Source organism: Bicyclus anynana, chromosome 22 (assembly GCF_947172395.1).
Source record: "Bicyclus anynana chromosome 22, ilBicAnyn1.1, whole genome shotgun sequence".
Classification (NCBI taxonomy): Eukaryota; Metazoa; Arthropoda; class Insecta; order Lepidoptera; family Nymphalidae; genus Bicyclus; species Bicyclus anynana.
In genome coordinates this window covers 3183847-3198165 of record NC_069104.1, presented here as the reverse complement: position 1 = coordinate 3198165, position 14319 = coordinate 3183847, and the positions used below count along the sequence as shown (strand labels likewise).

General features: G+C 34.8%; 1 protein-coding gene across 3 annotated transcripts in view; it reads left to right on the top strand.

Moving 5' to 3' along the window:
* LOC112044532 (rho GTPase-activating protein 7) overlaps positions 1-14319 on the top strand; it is a 379805-nt gene that overhangs the window by 307429 nt on the left and 58057 nt on the right. For 2 of the 3 annotated variants that reach the window (XM_024080411.2, XM_024080412.2), the window contains exon 2: positions 11441-11512. In XM_024080411.2, coding sequence (XP_023936179.1) covers positions 11441-11512 — 72 coding nt within the window. Of the gene's footprint in view, positions 1-4813; positions 4949-11440; positions 11513-14319 lie in introns of those variants that run through there. The other variant, XM_024080413.2, reaches the window with a different exon arrangement.

Sequence of the window (14319 nt, the reverse complement as noted above, 5' to 3'; positions counted from 1 at the left end):
ATTTCTTAAAATGCACAACCGGATTCGAACCTATGCGCTCCTAATCGAAGGCAGAGGTCTACTGGGCTATCACGGCATTGTTGTACCTACTCCTATTTGCATCTCATGCTGATTGAGACCAACACATGATCAGTTTTATCGGACGTCAAGCCGTTCATACTGGAGGTATGAGATTACTTGATCGTCACTGGTTGACATTATTTTGTTTTATAACTAAATTAAGAATTAAGAATGATCAGAATAAATTAAAATTAAATTTAATATACTGACATGATGATAAATTTAAATATACGTGGCTGACATAAAACATTCCACATGTAAATCTTTTCAAGATCTACTTAACATAGATAATTAATTTCTTGGAGTAATACTTTAACTGGCGACGGGCGGGGTACATAGTTCGAAGAGCCGATGGACGTTGGGGTCCCAAAGTGCTGGAATGGCGACTCCGCACTAGAAAGCGCAGTGTTGGTCGACCCCCCACCAGGTGGACTGACGACATCAAGCGAGTTGCAGGAATTCGCTGGTGGTTCAGTATCGTAATGTTTGGAAGTCCCTACAAAAGGCTTATGTCCTGCAGAGGACGTCCATCGGCTGATATGATGATGATGATGAATACTTTAATGGGGAACTACCTTCACATAAATATTTGTTTAAAGCAGTTCGTATTACGACAAGAAAATTATTATAAATATTTTTTTTTCATGCATTTAATTAAAAACTTTGAAAGTGATTATGACTGTGATTGCGACACGCAATAAGCCCGTTCGATAGGGAACTATAAAATGATTTGCTATCGATTCTACGTAAATGATTCACACGAAACCTTGGAACTCTTGTTTAGTTTATCCGCAGTTTTAAATACTGTTTCATAGGAAATTCCTCTACTTAGCTGTGTTGGTCTTTTGGTTCAATAGTTAGCCTGTATGACTACGGATTACGAGTTCCTAAGTAGGAGTCTCGGGTATTACTATTATTGACTAAGAGATTATTAAGCTCCTGACCGAATTGGTGAAGAAGAAGAAAAGACTTAAAAAAAAAGATGGTTCTCAATTCGACGCGTATGTTTTTTTTTTAATGTTTTCATAACTCCATCATTTATAAACCAATTTTGGAAACATCACCGCTTCAATTTTTTTTTCATTCAACGACTAGCCCATAACCGCATTCTCACCTGATGTTAAGGGACGATGTAGTCTAAGATGGAAGCGGGCTAACTTGTAAGAGGTATAAATTCATTTTTCCCATAGCTCTGACGGTTTCTACACTGCATCGTACCGGAACGCTTAATCGCTTGGCAGTACATCTTTGCTGGTATGGTGGTAACTGGCCACAGCCGATGTGTACTTCCAGACCTGAATCCCCGAACCCAGAACCACTATGTTGAGACCACAGCACTACCAACTGTCGAAAGGTAGCCAAACTCTCTACTCTCATATCTGTCCCACTCTATTCCATTCTATTCCACTCTGTTCCATTCTATTCCACTCTGTTCCATTATATTCCACTCTGTTCCATTGTATTCTACTCTGTTCCATTCTATTTCACTCTATTGGTCTTCACGCACACATACAATGTTGGTGAATGACAGCTCAGATAACGTCGGCACTAAATATTTTACCTAATTTTTAAACCCATTCGCTGCGGAAGGACTTACATCGAATTCAGAAAAAATGGAGCGGTTGTTATTGTTTTTTTTGTTAAAAACAGATTATAAAGTAAAAGTTTGTAAATAAATGCTTTTTCAATCCCTCGGGATTAGTTCTTTTTGAAGATACAAACATAAAATTGTATTCAAAGTTACAGAATGATCGGTTGAATAGATAAAGCATGAGCACACCACATGATGTAATAAACAAACAAACTTACTTACTTCGCATTTATATTAGTATAGATTCACATAATAATGTAAATCAGTTAATTGACGACTGTGTAATACATATACTAATTAAATGAACCAAATAGGGTCCAGCGTCATTCCGCAAGCCTGTGCGCTATTACCATAAATATATTTATTTCTCAAAATCGTTAATCTTAACGCATATAAAGTATTCTGTAAAACTACACACGGCCACAGGAAAACCTACGCGTTAACTGCTAACTGCTAACATACTGACAGATTTGCTATAAGTATTACAACTATCTGATTCAGGGTTGTCAATTTAAAAAAGAGGTTTGGATGCAATTGAATCAGCTTCCATCTTCACACAGAAACTAACACTATTATCTAATATTGTAAATAAAAATTTTGTTAATGGTTGTTTTGTAAGAGTGAATACTGATTTTTATGCCGAGAATTAGAATCAATATTTACAGATTAATTTGCTTGTAAACTAAGCCTAACTAACCAAGTTAACTCAGTAAACTTCGTACCGTCTAAAATTATAGATAAGGTCTAAAATTATACGTACGTATCTTTTTCTATCCACTTGACAGTGGATGGCCGGATGGACGGATGGATATATCAGAATTTTTAGACAGGTTTTTGCTCTATTATACAAAACTTACAGCTGGATACTTTCTTATTTGGCTCCTATAAACGTTTCTCCTAATCTCCACCCCCAACGTTCTGCAAATATAATATGAAATCGGTAACAAAAATGCTTTAAAATGTATAATTCTTATTAGACACTTCATTTATTTTGGCAACCCTAATCTGACGCATAAATGTACGCGATCATGGCATTAAATTTCCGAATAAGGCCAGGATTTGTAGACAAGAGTGATTATACCAATTACTATGCTCGCATTGCCACAGCAACTTACTTAATACGAAATTCATTTATCACACGGTATGCACTAGGCTTTACATTTTAAGAGTATTTTTTGTGTATGTGTGATGTTTTTTTTTTTGAACTATTGAGTTCCAGTTGTTTGAAAAACATCTGCAACGACCATGTTTATGGATTTTGGAAATTGATAAACATCATCATACTTTTGAGTTGCTTATATTTTATGAAATATATTTATTTTGCTTACACTAAAGAAGTTTGACTTGTGAGTACAGGTTTATATTTTACTCTTAGACAAATACATTATACTGTATACTTATTAGCCTATAACTTGACCACACTTTTATCTCTATTTAATTGGTAGGTATTTTTTTCTATCCTGTTTTCTTTCTTTCCAATCTATCGAGATGATTTTTGTTCAGTTAAAAATTAAAGTAAAAACAAAATTTTTGTTTTCGCGGAAAACAAAAACTTTCACTGAGAAATATGCATTTAATGGAACCCCATCCAAATGAGATCAGTACCTACTTAGTTCTGAGAAAAGAGCAAACCTAAAATGTGTATATACAAGGCCATGCCTAAGACATAAGGGTCAAAAAATCCTACAGATTAAAAATTTTTCCTGACACAATCGGAACTAGAAAAAAACTTCAGTAAATCGTTGACATCTCTTGTATTTGTATCTATAAAGATAAACTCAGCTTGTAATACAAGCGAAATGTCTTATAATTTTTTGTGCACAATCTCATACGAAGTGACAGATAACACAGTTTTATCTTGTTTGACATCACGTAACAGATAACACTTTACATAACGACGTATCTGCTTGGTAATTATTTGCGGCTCAGGTGCCGGGTCTAATAAAACATAATATCACGAGAATTTTTAACGAAAGAACATCTACAGACGTGCCAACACGGTGGCACTATCCAATTTACATGTAGCTTTGTAAAAAAATATCAATACGTGACCTAATAATTAATTGCGGCTCATAATGGCCCCATCAACAAAATAATTTTAACAAAACAGCAGTGTTAGACGTGCCAATACGTTTGCAAAATCCAGCTTAGAAATAACATTTTACTTGAATAATATGAATTACTAATGATAATTGACTTTTAATAACTATATCTATCAAATGAAGATTTTATATAATTACATTTATAAATTGTTTTCTTTACCTAACCGCTGACGTTTTCAACCAAAGAGATAGCGTTTAATGCCTTTAACTTTCATCAACTTTTAGTTTTAACAAGTACTAATTTATATTCCAATTAATTATTCAAATTTGATTTACAAGTCTAATCAAATAGGAACTAATCCTATAGGAAGTTTTGACCAACGAGCTACGAGAAAGAACTTTTGGTAAAACAGGTAATATTAACCATTATGAATTTAGTATTTTCAAAAGTCATAATTGCAAGGCGTATAGCTGGAATTGAACCTTATATCTATATCATTTAAGTCCACTTCCACTTGAGTATTAAGACTTTATAATTAGAAATTGGTTGCCAATCCAAGTTGGAGTTTGGCATATCTAAAAATGCCCCATCAAACATATCGGTAGTTTTTCCTAACTCAAAGGCACGCGGCTATCGCAGGCGAAGTGACGTGGTCAGCGATTAAAGGACGTAAGTACCGACTAGTTATGATAAACACTGATAATCTCATTCTAGAGCAACGCCTCAAGTGCACGCGCGTTTGTTTCTTGCAACCGTGGAATTCCATTTATAAAAAAAATAACGTATCCTTTTCTCACCGCGAAATATTCGTGCATCTATGTTATCGCGTTCCATTTTCGAAAATTCGAATGGTTCGAATTTTGATTAGTGATGTGTATTGTTTGTTGAATGAACTAGTTCACGTTAAAGGGACACAGTGATGTACCGTTAGAACGTTATTCAAACTCAGTGTTAATTTGTATGCACAAAATTGGAAACCAAACAGGTGTTTCGCTTGGACGTCGATGAATTATAAACCAACTAGTACTAATAGTAGGTGTTTTAACCGGTTGTTGTGCAACGTTTTTGGAGAAAATAACTTCGTTAAAAATGTGTTAATTCTACCGGGAAACTTGTTAGTGATCGAGTTCTTTTTTGTGATGAAAGTGAGCTATGAATCAGTGTTTACCAAGATGCGCGTGCCGATTCTTTGTTTAGTGTTTGTAAAGTGCTAGGCAATGAGTGTTCCCAATTTGAGTCCGGACCAAATTACAGGTGATTTGTTTTCGTTTGTTCTGTTTTAATGATGTTAAAGTTTGTTTTACTGTGTTTATCCTACTACTGTTTACATTGTTTCCAATAAGTAATTGTTTATAGACCGTAAAATACTTGGAATATCATTAAAGCAATAGGTTTCATTTATTATACTCGTAGGTGTACCTACAACTGTACAATTGTACATAATCAATTTGATAATATTTTAAGTTTTTAATTTCCGAAAACCTTTGCAAAGATGAACTAATCGATAGTTTGTGTAGTTACAAGTTCGCGCTTATGTTTTACAAGGTTATATTTTTCCGCTAATATTACCTACCTACGTGTTTCGTAAAAAATATTGTAGGAGTAAGTAAGTAAAAGTAAATATTGTTTAAAATATTAGGGTAACCATATAAAGACATTATTTTGCGGTGAGGGAAATGTTTTGATAAAATGTTTATTTTTCTATTGCGCTTGAGAAAAAACACGAACAATGAAAATTTTTGCTCGTTGCTCATTACAGTTTAACATAGAATAATAATGACAGTTAATAGTCCTAACGATGCGGTGAAATGAGGCCATCACTAATAAATAATTGTAAAGAGTCTATTTAAATTAATAATATTTGCTCATTTCAAATACAGTATCAAATTCTAAATAGGGCGTAATACTATTCCTAAGAAACGCGTAAAGCATCTTAAATATTCTTTGTCAAACTGTATAAAACTTACAAGTCATCCGTCGAGTCATCTAAATAAATCCCATAGATTGATTTTCATCCTAGAATTGTGTATTTTTACTACCATTTAGAAGATTTTTGCATTTAATAAACTCACCGCAACCTATGTACGATTAGATGTATCGACACACAAAATTTTCATTGGAAAAGTGTACTTTGTCCTTTCAGTTTTCAATATCCACTTATTTTAATTACTGTAGAGTCTTTGTCCTTATCGGAAAAGATGTAGAACTTAAACAAACCAGATCCACGCTGTTTAGCTTAACTTTAATTACCTAATTATTTTCAAATTAATTAAAAAGTCTAGCTTAAAATGCTTGTAAGCCCTCATTCGCACGATGATTTTTTTAACGGACGTTAAAAAGCGTTCAAATATAGTATGAAGTTCAATGAAGGTCTATTTCCAACGGCCAAAATTTAAAATTCAAAAAAAAAAAGCGTCGTGTTTTAAATACGCTTGTGTCACTTTTAAAACTGTGTTCCGTGTGAACATATACTTGGGAATGCATTTGTTGTATTTTAACGCTTTTTTAACGTCCGTTAGAAAAACTCTCGTGCGAATGAAGGCTTAACAACAACTTCGAAGAGGTCGTCAAAAAAACGATAAATATACTTCGATCTTATTAGACAAATAACTCTCAAACATACATTATCATCTGACAAACGATAATGAGTTTCGCTGCAATCCATCAAGTGAAATGTGAATAAACAAATGTTTCAACAAGTACAAATCACATCGCACGCACTAAAAGCGTCGCGTCTCTTTTTATCTGGCCACTTGATGGTGGTCCACCATCTGTCTCTAGCCAGCAGCCCAGTGGCTGGTAGGGTTACCATAAACTACATTAATAAGAGGATAATTTTCGTTTGTTTTTAGCGGATAAGCTCCATAACTACTGGACCGCGTTAGTTTTAGCATAAACTACAGTAATAAGATGAAAGTTTTTTGTTTGTTTGTAGCGGATAAACGGCGAATCTACTAGATTGATTTCAAAAATTATATTACTCACAGAAAGTTTCGTTATCAGCGACATGCCTAAATAAATGTTTACTTCAAAATTTTTGGACTAAATTACTGCAAGAACTGGTTCTAATTTGCCCTAATAACCTTTAGGTGACGGTAATAAGCTGTTTTTTTTTGTAGTTTTTTTTCTCTCAGACTGAGTGCTTTTTGAAACCTCATAGATTTAATTTCAAATGGGTATTTCTTAAATTTCTTACAGTAATTAGACAAATTATTTATTTACTCAAAACTAATGTGGACGTTTTTCTTAAATAAATTATTTTTCAATTTGAATTTTATCCGATTCCTATGTTTGAGAGACAGTTTAAGAGATTAAAAAGTTATATATTCACTGACCTTTGTTACCAGTGTACAAGATATACCGATAAACCGTTTAGCATTGGATAATTCACGTAAAAATTTATGAAACTTTGCCCACGTCAAATTATATTTTTTTCGTAATAAAATATATCTATAGTGTAGGCAACGATATTAATATAAAATATCATTGAGTGTAGGTATGTTTACAGGATGTCATGTATGTCGACACTCATATTTCATGTTCACAAATCTGTTAAAACGATAAGATAAGCCAGTCCGCTGTTATTTATATTTCATTCAAAATGTTCTAAAATTAAAGTTGTTAATCTATGGAAAAATTATCTTTACATGTTGAAAATATTAAATATTCTAACGATACACATTTGATATACCTAAATCTCAGCAATCTTTATCTTTAAGTTGCTAATTAATTAATTTTGTGACTCGTTGAACTAAGTCATTAACTTTGACTCTTTCGCGGATCTTCTCATCTCTGATTCGATCATGCAGAGATACTACAAGCATACGAGTAGTTCACTCAATCGCTCGATGAGTGACTCTGAGCCTTCTTTTGGGATCCATATTTAGTGACTATGCTTTGGATCCGTTCATCGCGAAATTATAATTCGAGGTTCAAATACTGTATAAGTCAATAAACGAATTCATCTCCAATAGTGCACTATCAAAATAGGTAGTCACATCTCAAAGTCCGTATGTAATTCATTCATTCATGGTGAGCCTACATAACAAAATTCACGCTAAACCTTTTCGTTAACATCAGAAAAGGCTGTATAACCTTCTCAGTAAGGTTGATTATAGTGTGAATAGTTCGTGTATTCTATAGTAACTCAAAAGAAAGAACCTGTGACGCCTTCAGTACAAAGTTCCGGTGAAAAATTACCACACGCAACAGCACTTAAAATGCAGACCTTTGCCGACCTTAACATTGGGTTACGTAATTAGTTATGTAAATTGGATACGGTATTATATTGTTTTGATATTTTTATTTTCGGTAAAGGTCAAAGTTAAGGTAAGGTTTATTTTTGTTGGTAGTAATTTAAAAATCTTCATTACCATAACGGTTCATTGTTGCACTGAAAATCTGAAAGGCTGAATTACCAGACAAGCGCAAGTTTATGGAAAAGAAAAGCTTTATAAAGAAGCTTATTCTTTATAAAATTTCTTTAGGTATATTAATTAATCTTCTTCTGGTATAAATAAAATAAATAAATATATGTAAACATTAACTTATCACTTCTTAGCCCCAAAGTAAGTGAATAGTTTGTGCTATGCGTACTAAGATAGCGGATTTTAGCATATACGTATGTATACTACACTGGAAATCACCCATCACACAAATATTTTCCAGTTTTGGGAATCGAACCCACGACTGAAGATGCAGTAAGCAGGGTCAAAGCACGGTCGTTTATCTGAAATCTATGATTAATATTTTAAAATAATATATTGCAAAGAACAAGCTTCAACTTAGTTATATATACATTATACAATGTACTTACATCTGAGCTCGATTCAGCTTATTCATTTCTATATCAGATCTGCCAATAGTAACGAATAAGCTAATATACTGCCATCAAAACGTGCAAGTATACCATTTGCATGCATCTAATCCAACGTCAGTACGTGTAATTTTATTCATTGCGCCGCATCCATTTTCACCAAGTAATCTCCAGTATTCGTACATCGCCGTCCACGGCTACTTTCCTCCATATTATATAGACATTAGTTGCTGTCAGACACACAATAGACCTGATTGGCCCTTTGCCCTGTATGAAACATGCATGTCCAGTGTACCTAGACCCGCCACTAGTGACCTATACAATTATAGTCCCAGAGCTGATTGCCAATTTTGATTTTTGATTTTGTCGTTTACTTGCTTGTGCATCATGTTGTTGTTAACTATTCGATTTAGTAGATTAGATATTAGGAAGAATAAATAGTTTTATGCTGGTTCGGATTTTAGCGGTGGGGAAAAAAATACTGACTCGGCGCTCGTGGCTTGAGAACTGTAAGGATTTATGTTACAACCCCTTCCTACTCTTTTAGGTTACATAAATCATCAGATTTTTTAAATACACCTTACTTTTATCTGACGTACCGGTTGAGTATTTCTAAAATTGATTGTTTTTTGGTTGCCCTAAACGTACTCAACAACATACAAGGTATCCCTTAGGTATACTCATGGCCCGCTTTAGTAAATCCAAGAATCCCCCTCTTCGGCTCTATTATGACAGAAGAACTCATCCGGTGAAATAATACTGCTACGATCTGAAAAGAACAGTACAGTTAAACGTATCATCAAAACTACACACTATAGCTCCTAGACTAAAACAAACAACAGTTTTCCAAGGGCGCCAGGGATCGTGAAACGGTGGTCCAACTTATAAATATTTATTAGACGAGGTGAAATGTTTAAGCCATTGTTTTGATGACTCGGTTTTTCTATATCACGTAAAGTGACGCCCAGTGGAATTTAAATAAGTTTTTCGGACGAGGGTTGGTTGTTTTTGACAAGGTTTCGTAGCCCTGCCGTGTATTATGGTAATGATCTGTGTGTGAAAATAATTTTGACTATTCTTTTGTCCTTTGAGAATGTTTTGTTTATGAAGTGAACATGAATAGTATGCTGATGATGATAATGATTATGATGATGATGATTATGATGCCTATAATTTATAGAGCTTTTTCTAACAAATCTTTTTACAGGAAGTACTATAGCTTAGAAAATTCCCACAGACAGGACAGACAGGAGGGTAGAGGTAGGGTAGGGTAGGGGTAGTTGAAAGCTTACATCGAGTTTTACGCGGACGAGGACGAAATTAGGGGTTGAATTTTAAAAATTCTTGTATTACCTTATATTTCGTATTTTTTTATGATTTATAGTTACATAGTTAGATTTATAGTTACAAAGTTTATCGAATATTTTAAAACTGTCATCTACGAACTGGCCAAGCTATAGAAGTTTTAATTATTACGACTGTCAAACAGCGGCTTCGACAGTCGTAAAGGTGGGTACAGATTGGTGCAATGCAACATGTAATGCAACATGCAATGCAAGAATTTGACGTCCACATTGCTGCAATGTATCACGAATGCTCGTGGTTTGGACGCCTCGCGCGCACGAACTGCGCCTGGTTCGCGCACGTTCCGAGCGTTACAACTCGTGCGCGGTTCGATCCAAGATTTGTCGGTTTTTGGTACGAACACAAAGGGGCGCGCAGTGTGCGCAGGACTGAGCCGACTGATTCGTAGTCAATGCGCGTACCGCGCGCACCACACGTCCAAGGCAGCAGGGAACATGCAATGTAAGGCAGAATATTACATTACATGTTGCATTGCACCAATCTGTACCCACCTTAAGACCTTTTATTCCTTCTCCTATTACGAGGATAATGCAAGACGTGTTGTAAAAAAATATAATAAAAAAAAACAAGCGAATTAAAAATCACATGAATGTTTCCACTAAACTAAAAAGCAAAAAAATAACATTGTATGTGGTACCTTCTGATCAATTTAAAGGCGGTGCCAAGCCAGTGATGTTTTAATTAGTGTGCGACTGAATGTTCGGTTTCGGTTTCGGCCGAGTTTCGGCCTTAAATCTAGTTTGCAGAAATTAGATTTATGGCCGAAACTCGGCCGGTAGTTTTGGTTTCGGCCAAAATAGGCCGAAACTTTTGCCGAAACCGATCCTGGTTTCGGAGGTAGTCGTGCACGCTTGCCTATCTTGGTATGTTTGTGGCTTTGGTGGACGCTGGCGGTCCTGTTCGGTAATCGTCGTGCGCCGTTCGTATAGCTTTATATGTAGCAACAAAACTATACTACAGCCTTTCTTGATAAGTACTGTTTAACAAATTAAAAATGAGGGTTTCAAGTTTATTATAAGCTGTGACGTTACACGGGTCTCAGCTGAAAATCAGCGCCGTGTATTATACTTGTACGTAGTGCACGGCATATGCTGATCTGTACACCCTTTCTTTTTAAGGGTTACAGACAGACATGCTGTCATAAGGATAGGGTTCTGACTTCTGTAACTTTTAGATTTGAATAAATTTATTTTCTTTCTTTCTTTCAATCACTAGTCATTTCACATCTTATAATAATTACAATAAACTTGTTCTTAAACTGAAAGTAAATTTGATTAATAAGCTTAGAACAATGGGGACGATGACTAGGTTTGAATATATTGATTTTTATAATACATTCAGGTAAATAAGGTCAATGTTAACTAATTTATACATAAAAAGCAAAGGTTGTCTGGATATTTACAAACTAAATAAGATTATAAAATTTTAAAATCTATTAAAAATCTTTTATCGTAATTAGATGAAAATTCATACAGTTTTAGCTTTCTTACATTGAAAAAAAATATTAAATTTCAAAAAAAAATCCTCCTTTTTTGAAGTCGGTTAAAAACTGTGGTTTGTTACAGAGATCGAAGCAGCGGAGGCCTGCAAATGGCTGCGAGCGGCCGGCTTCCCGCAGTATGCCCAGATGTACGAAGGTGAGTAAACATTCATAACTCCTTATAGAACAGGGAATTCGTAGCTTACACCCACCACGCTATTCTCTATACTTGAACCGGCTCAAGGAGAACTGGAGTGTGGTTCTATACCTAACGTTTCATCAATAACAACCCTCGGCTCAATCAATTTTTCTTTTTTTTTCGTGTTGAGTAAGTGCCGATGACTCCATGTGGGACCACTACGGCGTCACCGGGGGGTTTGGGCGAGCGCAGAAGCATCGCCTGATGAGACCCGAAGGCTGAAATAAAGATCGAGGACGGAATGACTCTCTAAGGGCGTCTCCTATGAAACTCGGACCTCGGCTTAGAGGGCCATTCGGGAGGGTGTAACCGTGACCTGAGTGAATCAGTCCGGACGCCCCTGAGATCGTGAGTTAGAAAACCCACGTCCGGGTGACGTTAGATATCGGGGACCTCGTCTTCGCCGGCGAAGATGCTGTGTTGTCCAGGAAGCATTGTCGGTCGTGGCTCAATCATCGAATCTTCTCTTAGAAGAGGGGTTAGGCTTTATTAGACCACGCAACCCAATGCAGGTATGCAGGTTTCCTTACGATGTTTTTTCTTCACCGTTTGATATATTTCTTAAAATGCGCGTAACTGAAAAGTTGGAGGTGCATGCCCCAGACCTGATTCGACCATACCCTTGAAATCGAAGGCAGAGGTCGTATCCACTGAGCTATCACAGCTCACACACCTAACGCTTAGGTACTAACATAATAAGTTAATGATGACAATTTATTAGAAGAGAAAAAAGCTCAATACATAGCCCAACTTAGGATTTAAACCCAGTATCAAGAAAGCAGATTCCAAGATTGGGTTGTAACAACAATGAGTGTTTTAATTTTTTACAGTAGTTCCTGAGATTAGTATGTTGAAACAAACAAACTCTTCAGCTATACGAGTATAGATATAAAAAATATAAATGAAATCAGTTAAGCCATTCTTCAAGTTATGGGACCAAAGGGAATAGTGTTTAATTTTTATATATTGTCATACATCTTTAAGGAAGAGTTTAAATAGGATTCCGACCTGCCCCAACAAACTATTAATCATACTTATCCATTGATGCGCTGCTTGGCCCAGATATACAGGGTGTTTCACCTACGTTCATTGTTATTTTTCCCCACTGATTTATCATCAAAAGAGAATTATTATTGCAAGTTTACCTCGATTCTCAAATATTTAATAATTTAGATACCTATTTTTATATTATTATATTTTATAAAAGTTATAATTGTATTTCAAAGTATATCACTTGATAAAATAAGAAAGAAAGAAAGAAAGAAAGAAAGAAAGAAAATAAATTTATTCAAATCTAAAAGTTACAGACAGTCAGTACCCTATCCTTATGACAGCATGTCTGTCTGTAACCCTTAAAAAGAAAGGGTGTACAGCTCAGCATATGCCGTGCACTACATACAAGCATAAAAAATGCTAAGAAAAGTAATGATTGTCATAATATATGATTTTCGCACGCAACGGAAACTCTCGTAAGGAATATTTTTTCCCATTTATGCCACATTTTTCACTAATGGTCCGCTTCTATCGGTTGCAGCGTGATCTTTCCAGTATATATAGCCTGTAATCTTCCTCGGTAAAAAAAGCATCCAACATGAAAAATATTTATCAACTCGAACCAGTACTTCCTGGAATTTGCGCCAAACAAAAAAAATCTACAGCTTTGTAGTATCTCAATTATAGACAAAATTATTGTAGAATTTTCGAAAAAAAAATAAAATGGTCTATTTCCCAAGCAGCCTGTAGCTAGAGATAGTAATGAAGTTCAGCTGCAGAGATGAAGCCAAATCCTTCTCAATTGAGCGCTATTCTTTGCTTCATCTGACAGCGCTATATGGATACGCCATACAAATACTGTTCATAAAATAAAATAAAAACATCCGTATTCCGTACTTTAGTTATAATGACGATTTTTGTATCAATAATTCTTTTATTAATGTACAGATGGTTTAAAAACAAATTTTCATCATTGATCATCGAGAACTAAAAATTCAATGGTTTTTTCCCCAGAAATCTATAGAATAATAACACATATGTGTTGCATTTAAAGTATATCTATTATGTCAGCAAAAAACATTAACTGATAGACATGGATTCTACGGATTCGTAGACATCATCGTTACATTCTAAGAAAATGAAATGACTAATGTAAAACGATTTGTATGCAATTGTGTCAAAGTATTCTTTAAATTATTCCTAAGATAGTTCCAAGGAAAAATTTTATCCTTTACATAAATTATAATTGTTTTTCATTGGTTTTACAACTGTATCGTTCTCCAATCTAATCTATGACGCCATTTCCGTTGATGATTGTTACTACTAGTAAAATATTTACAATAAGTTTTCATACAATAAATGAATTATTTATTCAGTCACGTAGCTACGTAATCATTGATATTGTAAAGAAGAAATACGTCATCATACTCTAAGATTTGAACAAGATATCCAACCGAGTAAATAGATAAGTCATTCAGTCAGAAATTCCTTATAAAAACAACGATCTTTATACGTTTCACAATTTCCATATACAAAGCAATGAATAAATATGGTTAGAAGGAAATATTTGTCACATAAATGACAAACTAGGAAATAAAACTCGAGAATTCGCATCGAGTCACACCGTGTTAATATTAATGTATTTAATATGTATGAATGTGTGACGTCACACCTCTAAACAGGCGTGTCACGACTATGCGAGAATAGAACACGTCATCGTTCGATTGGTTTTATTATTGTTAGGATTAGTCACTTAAAACATTAGGTGTGGA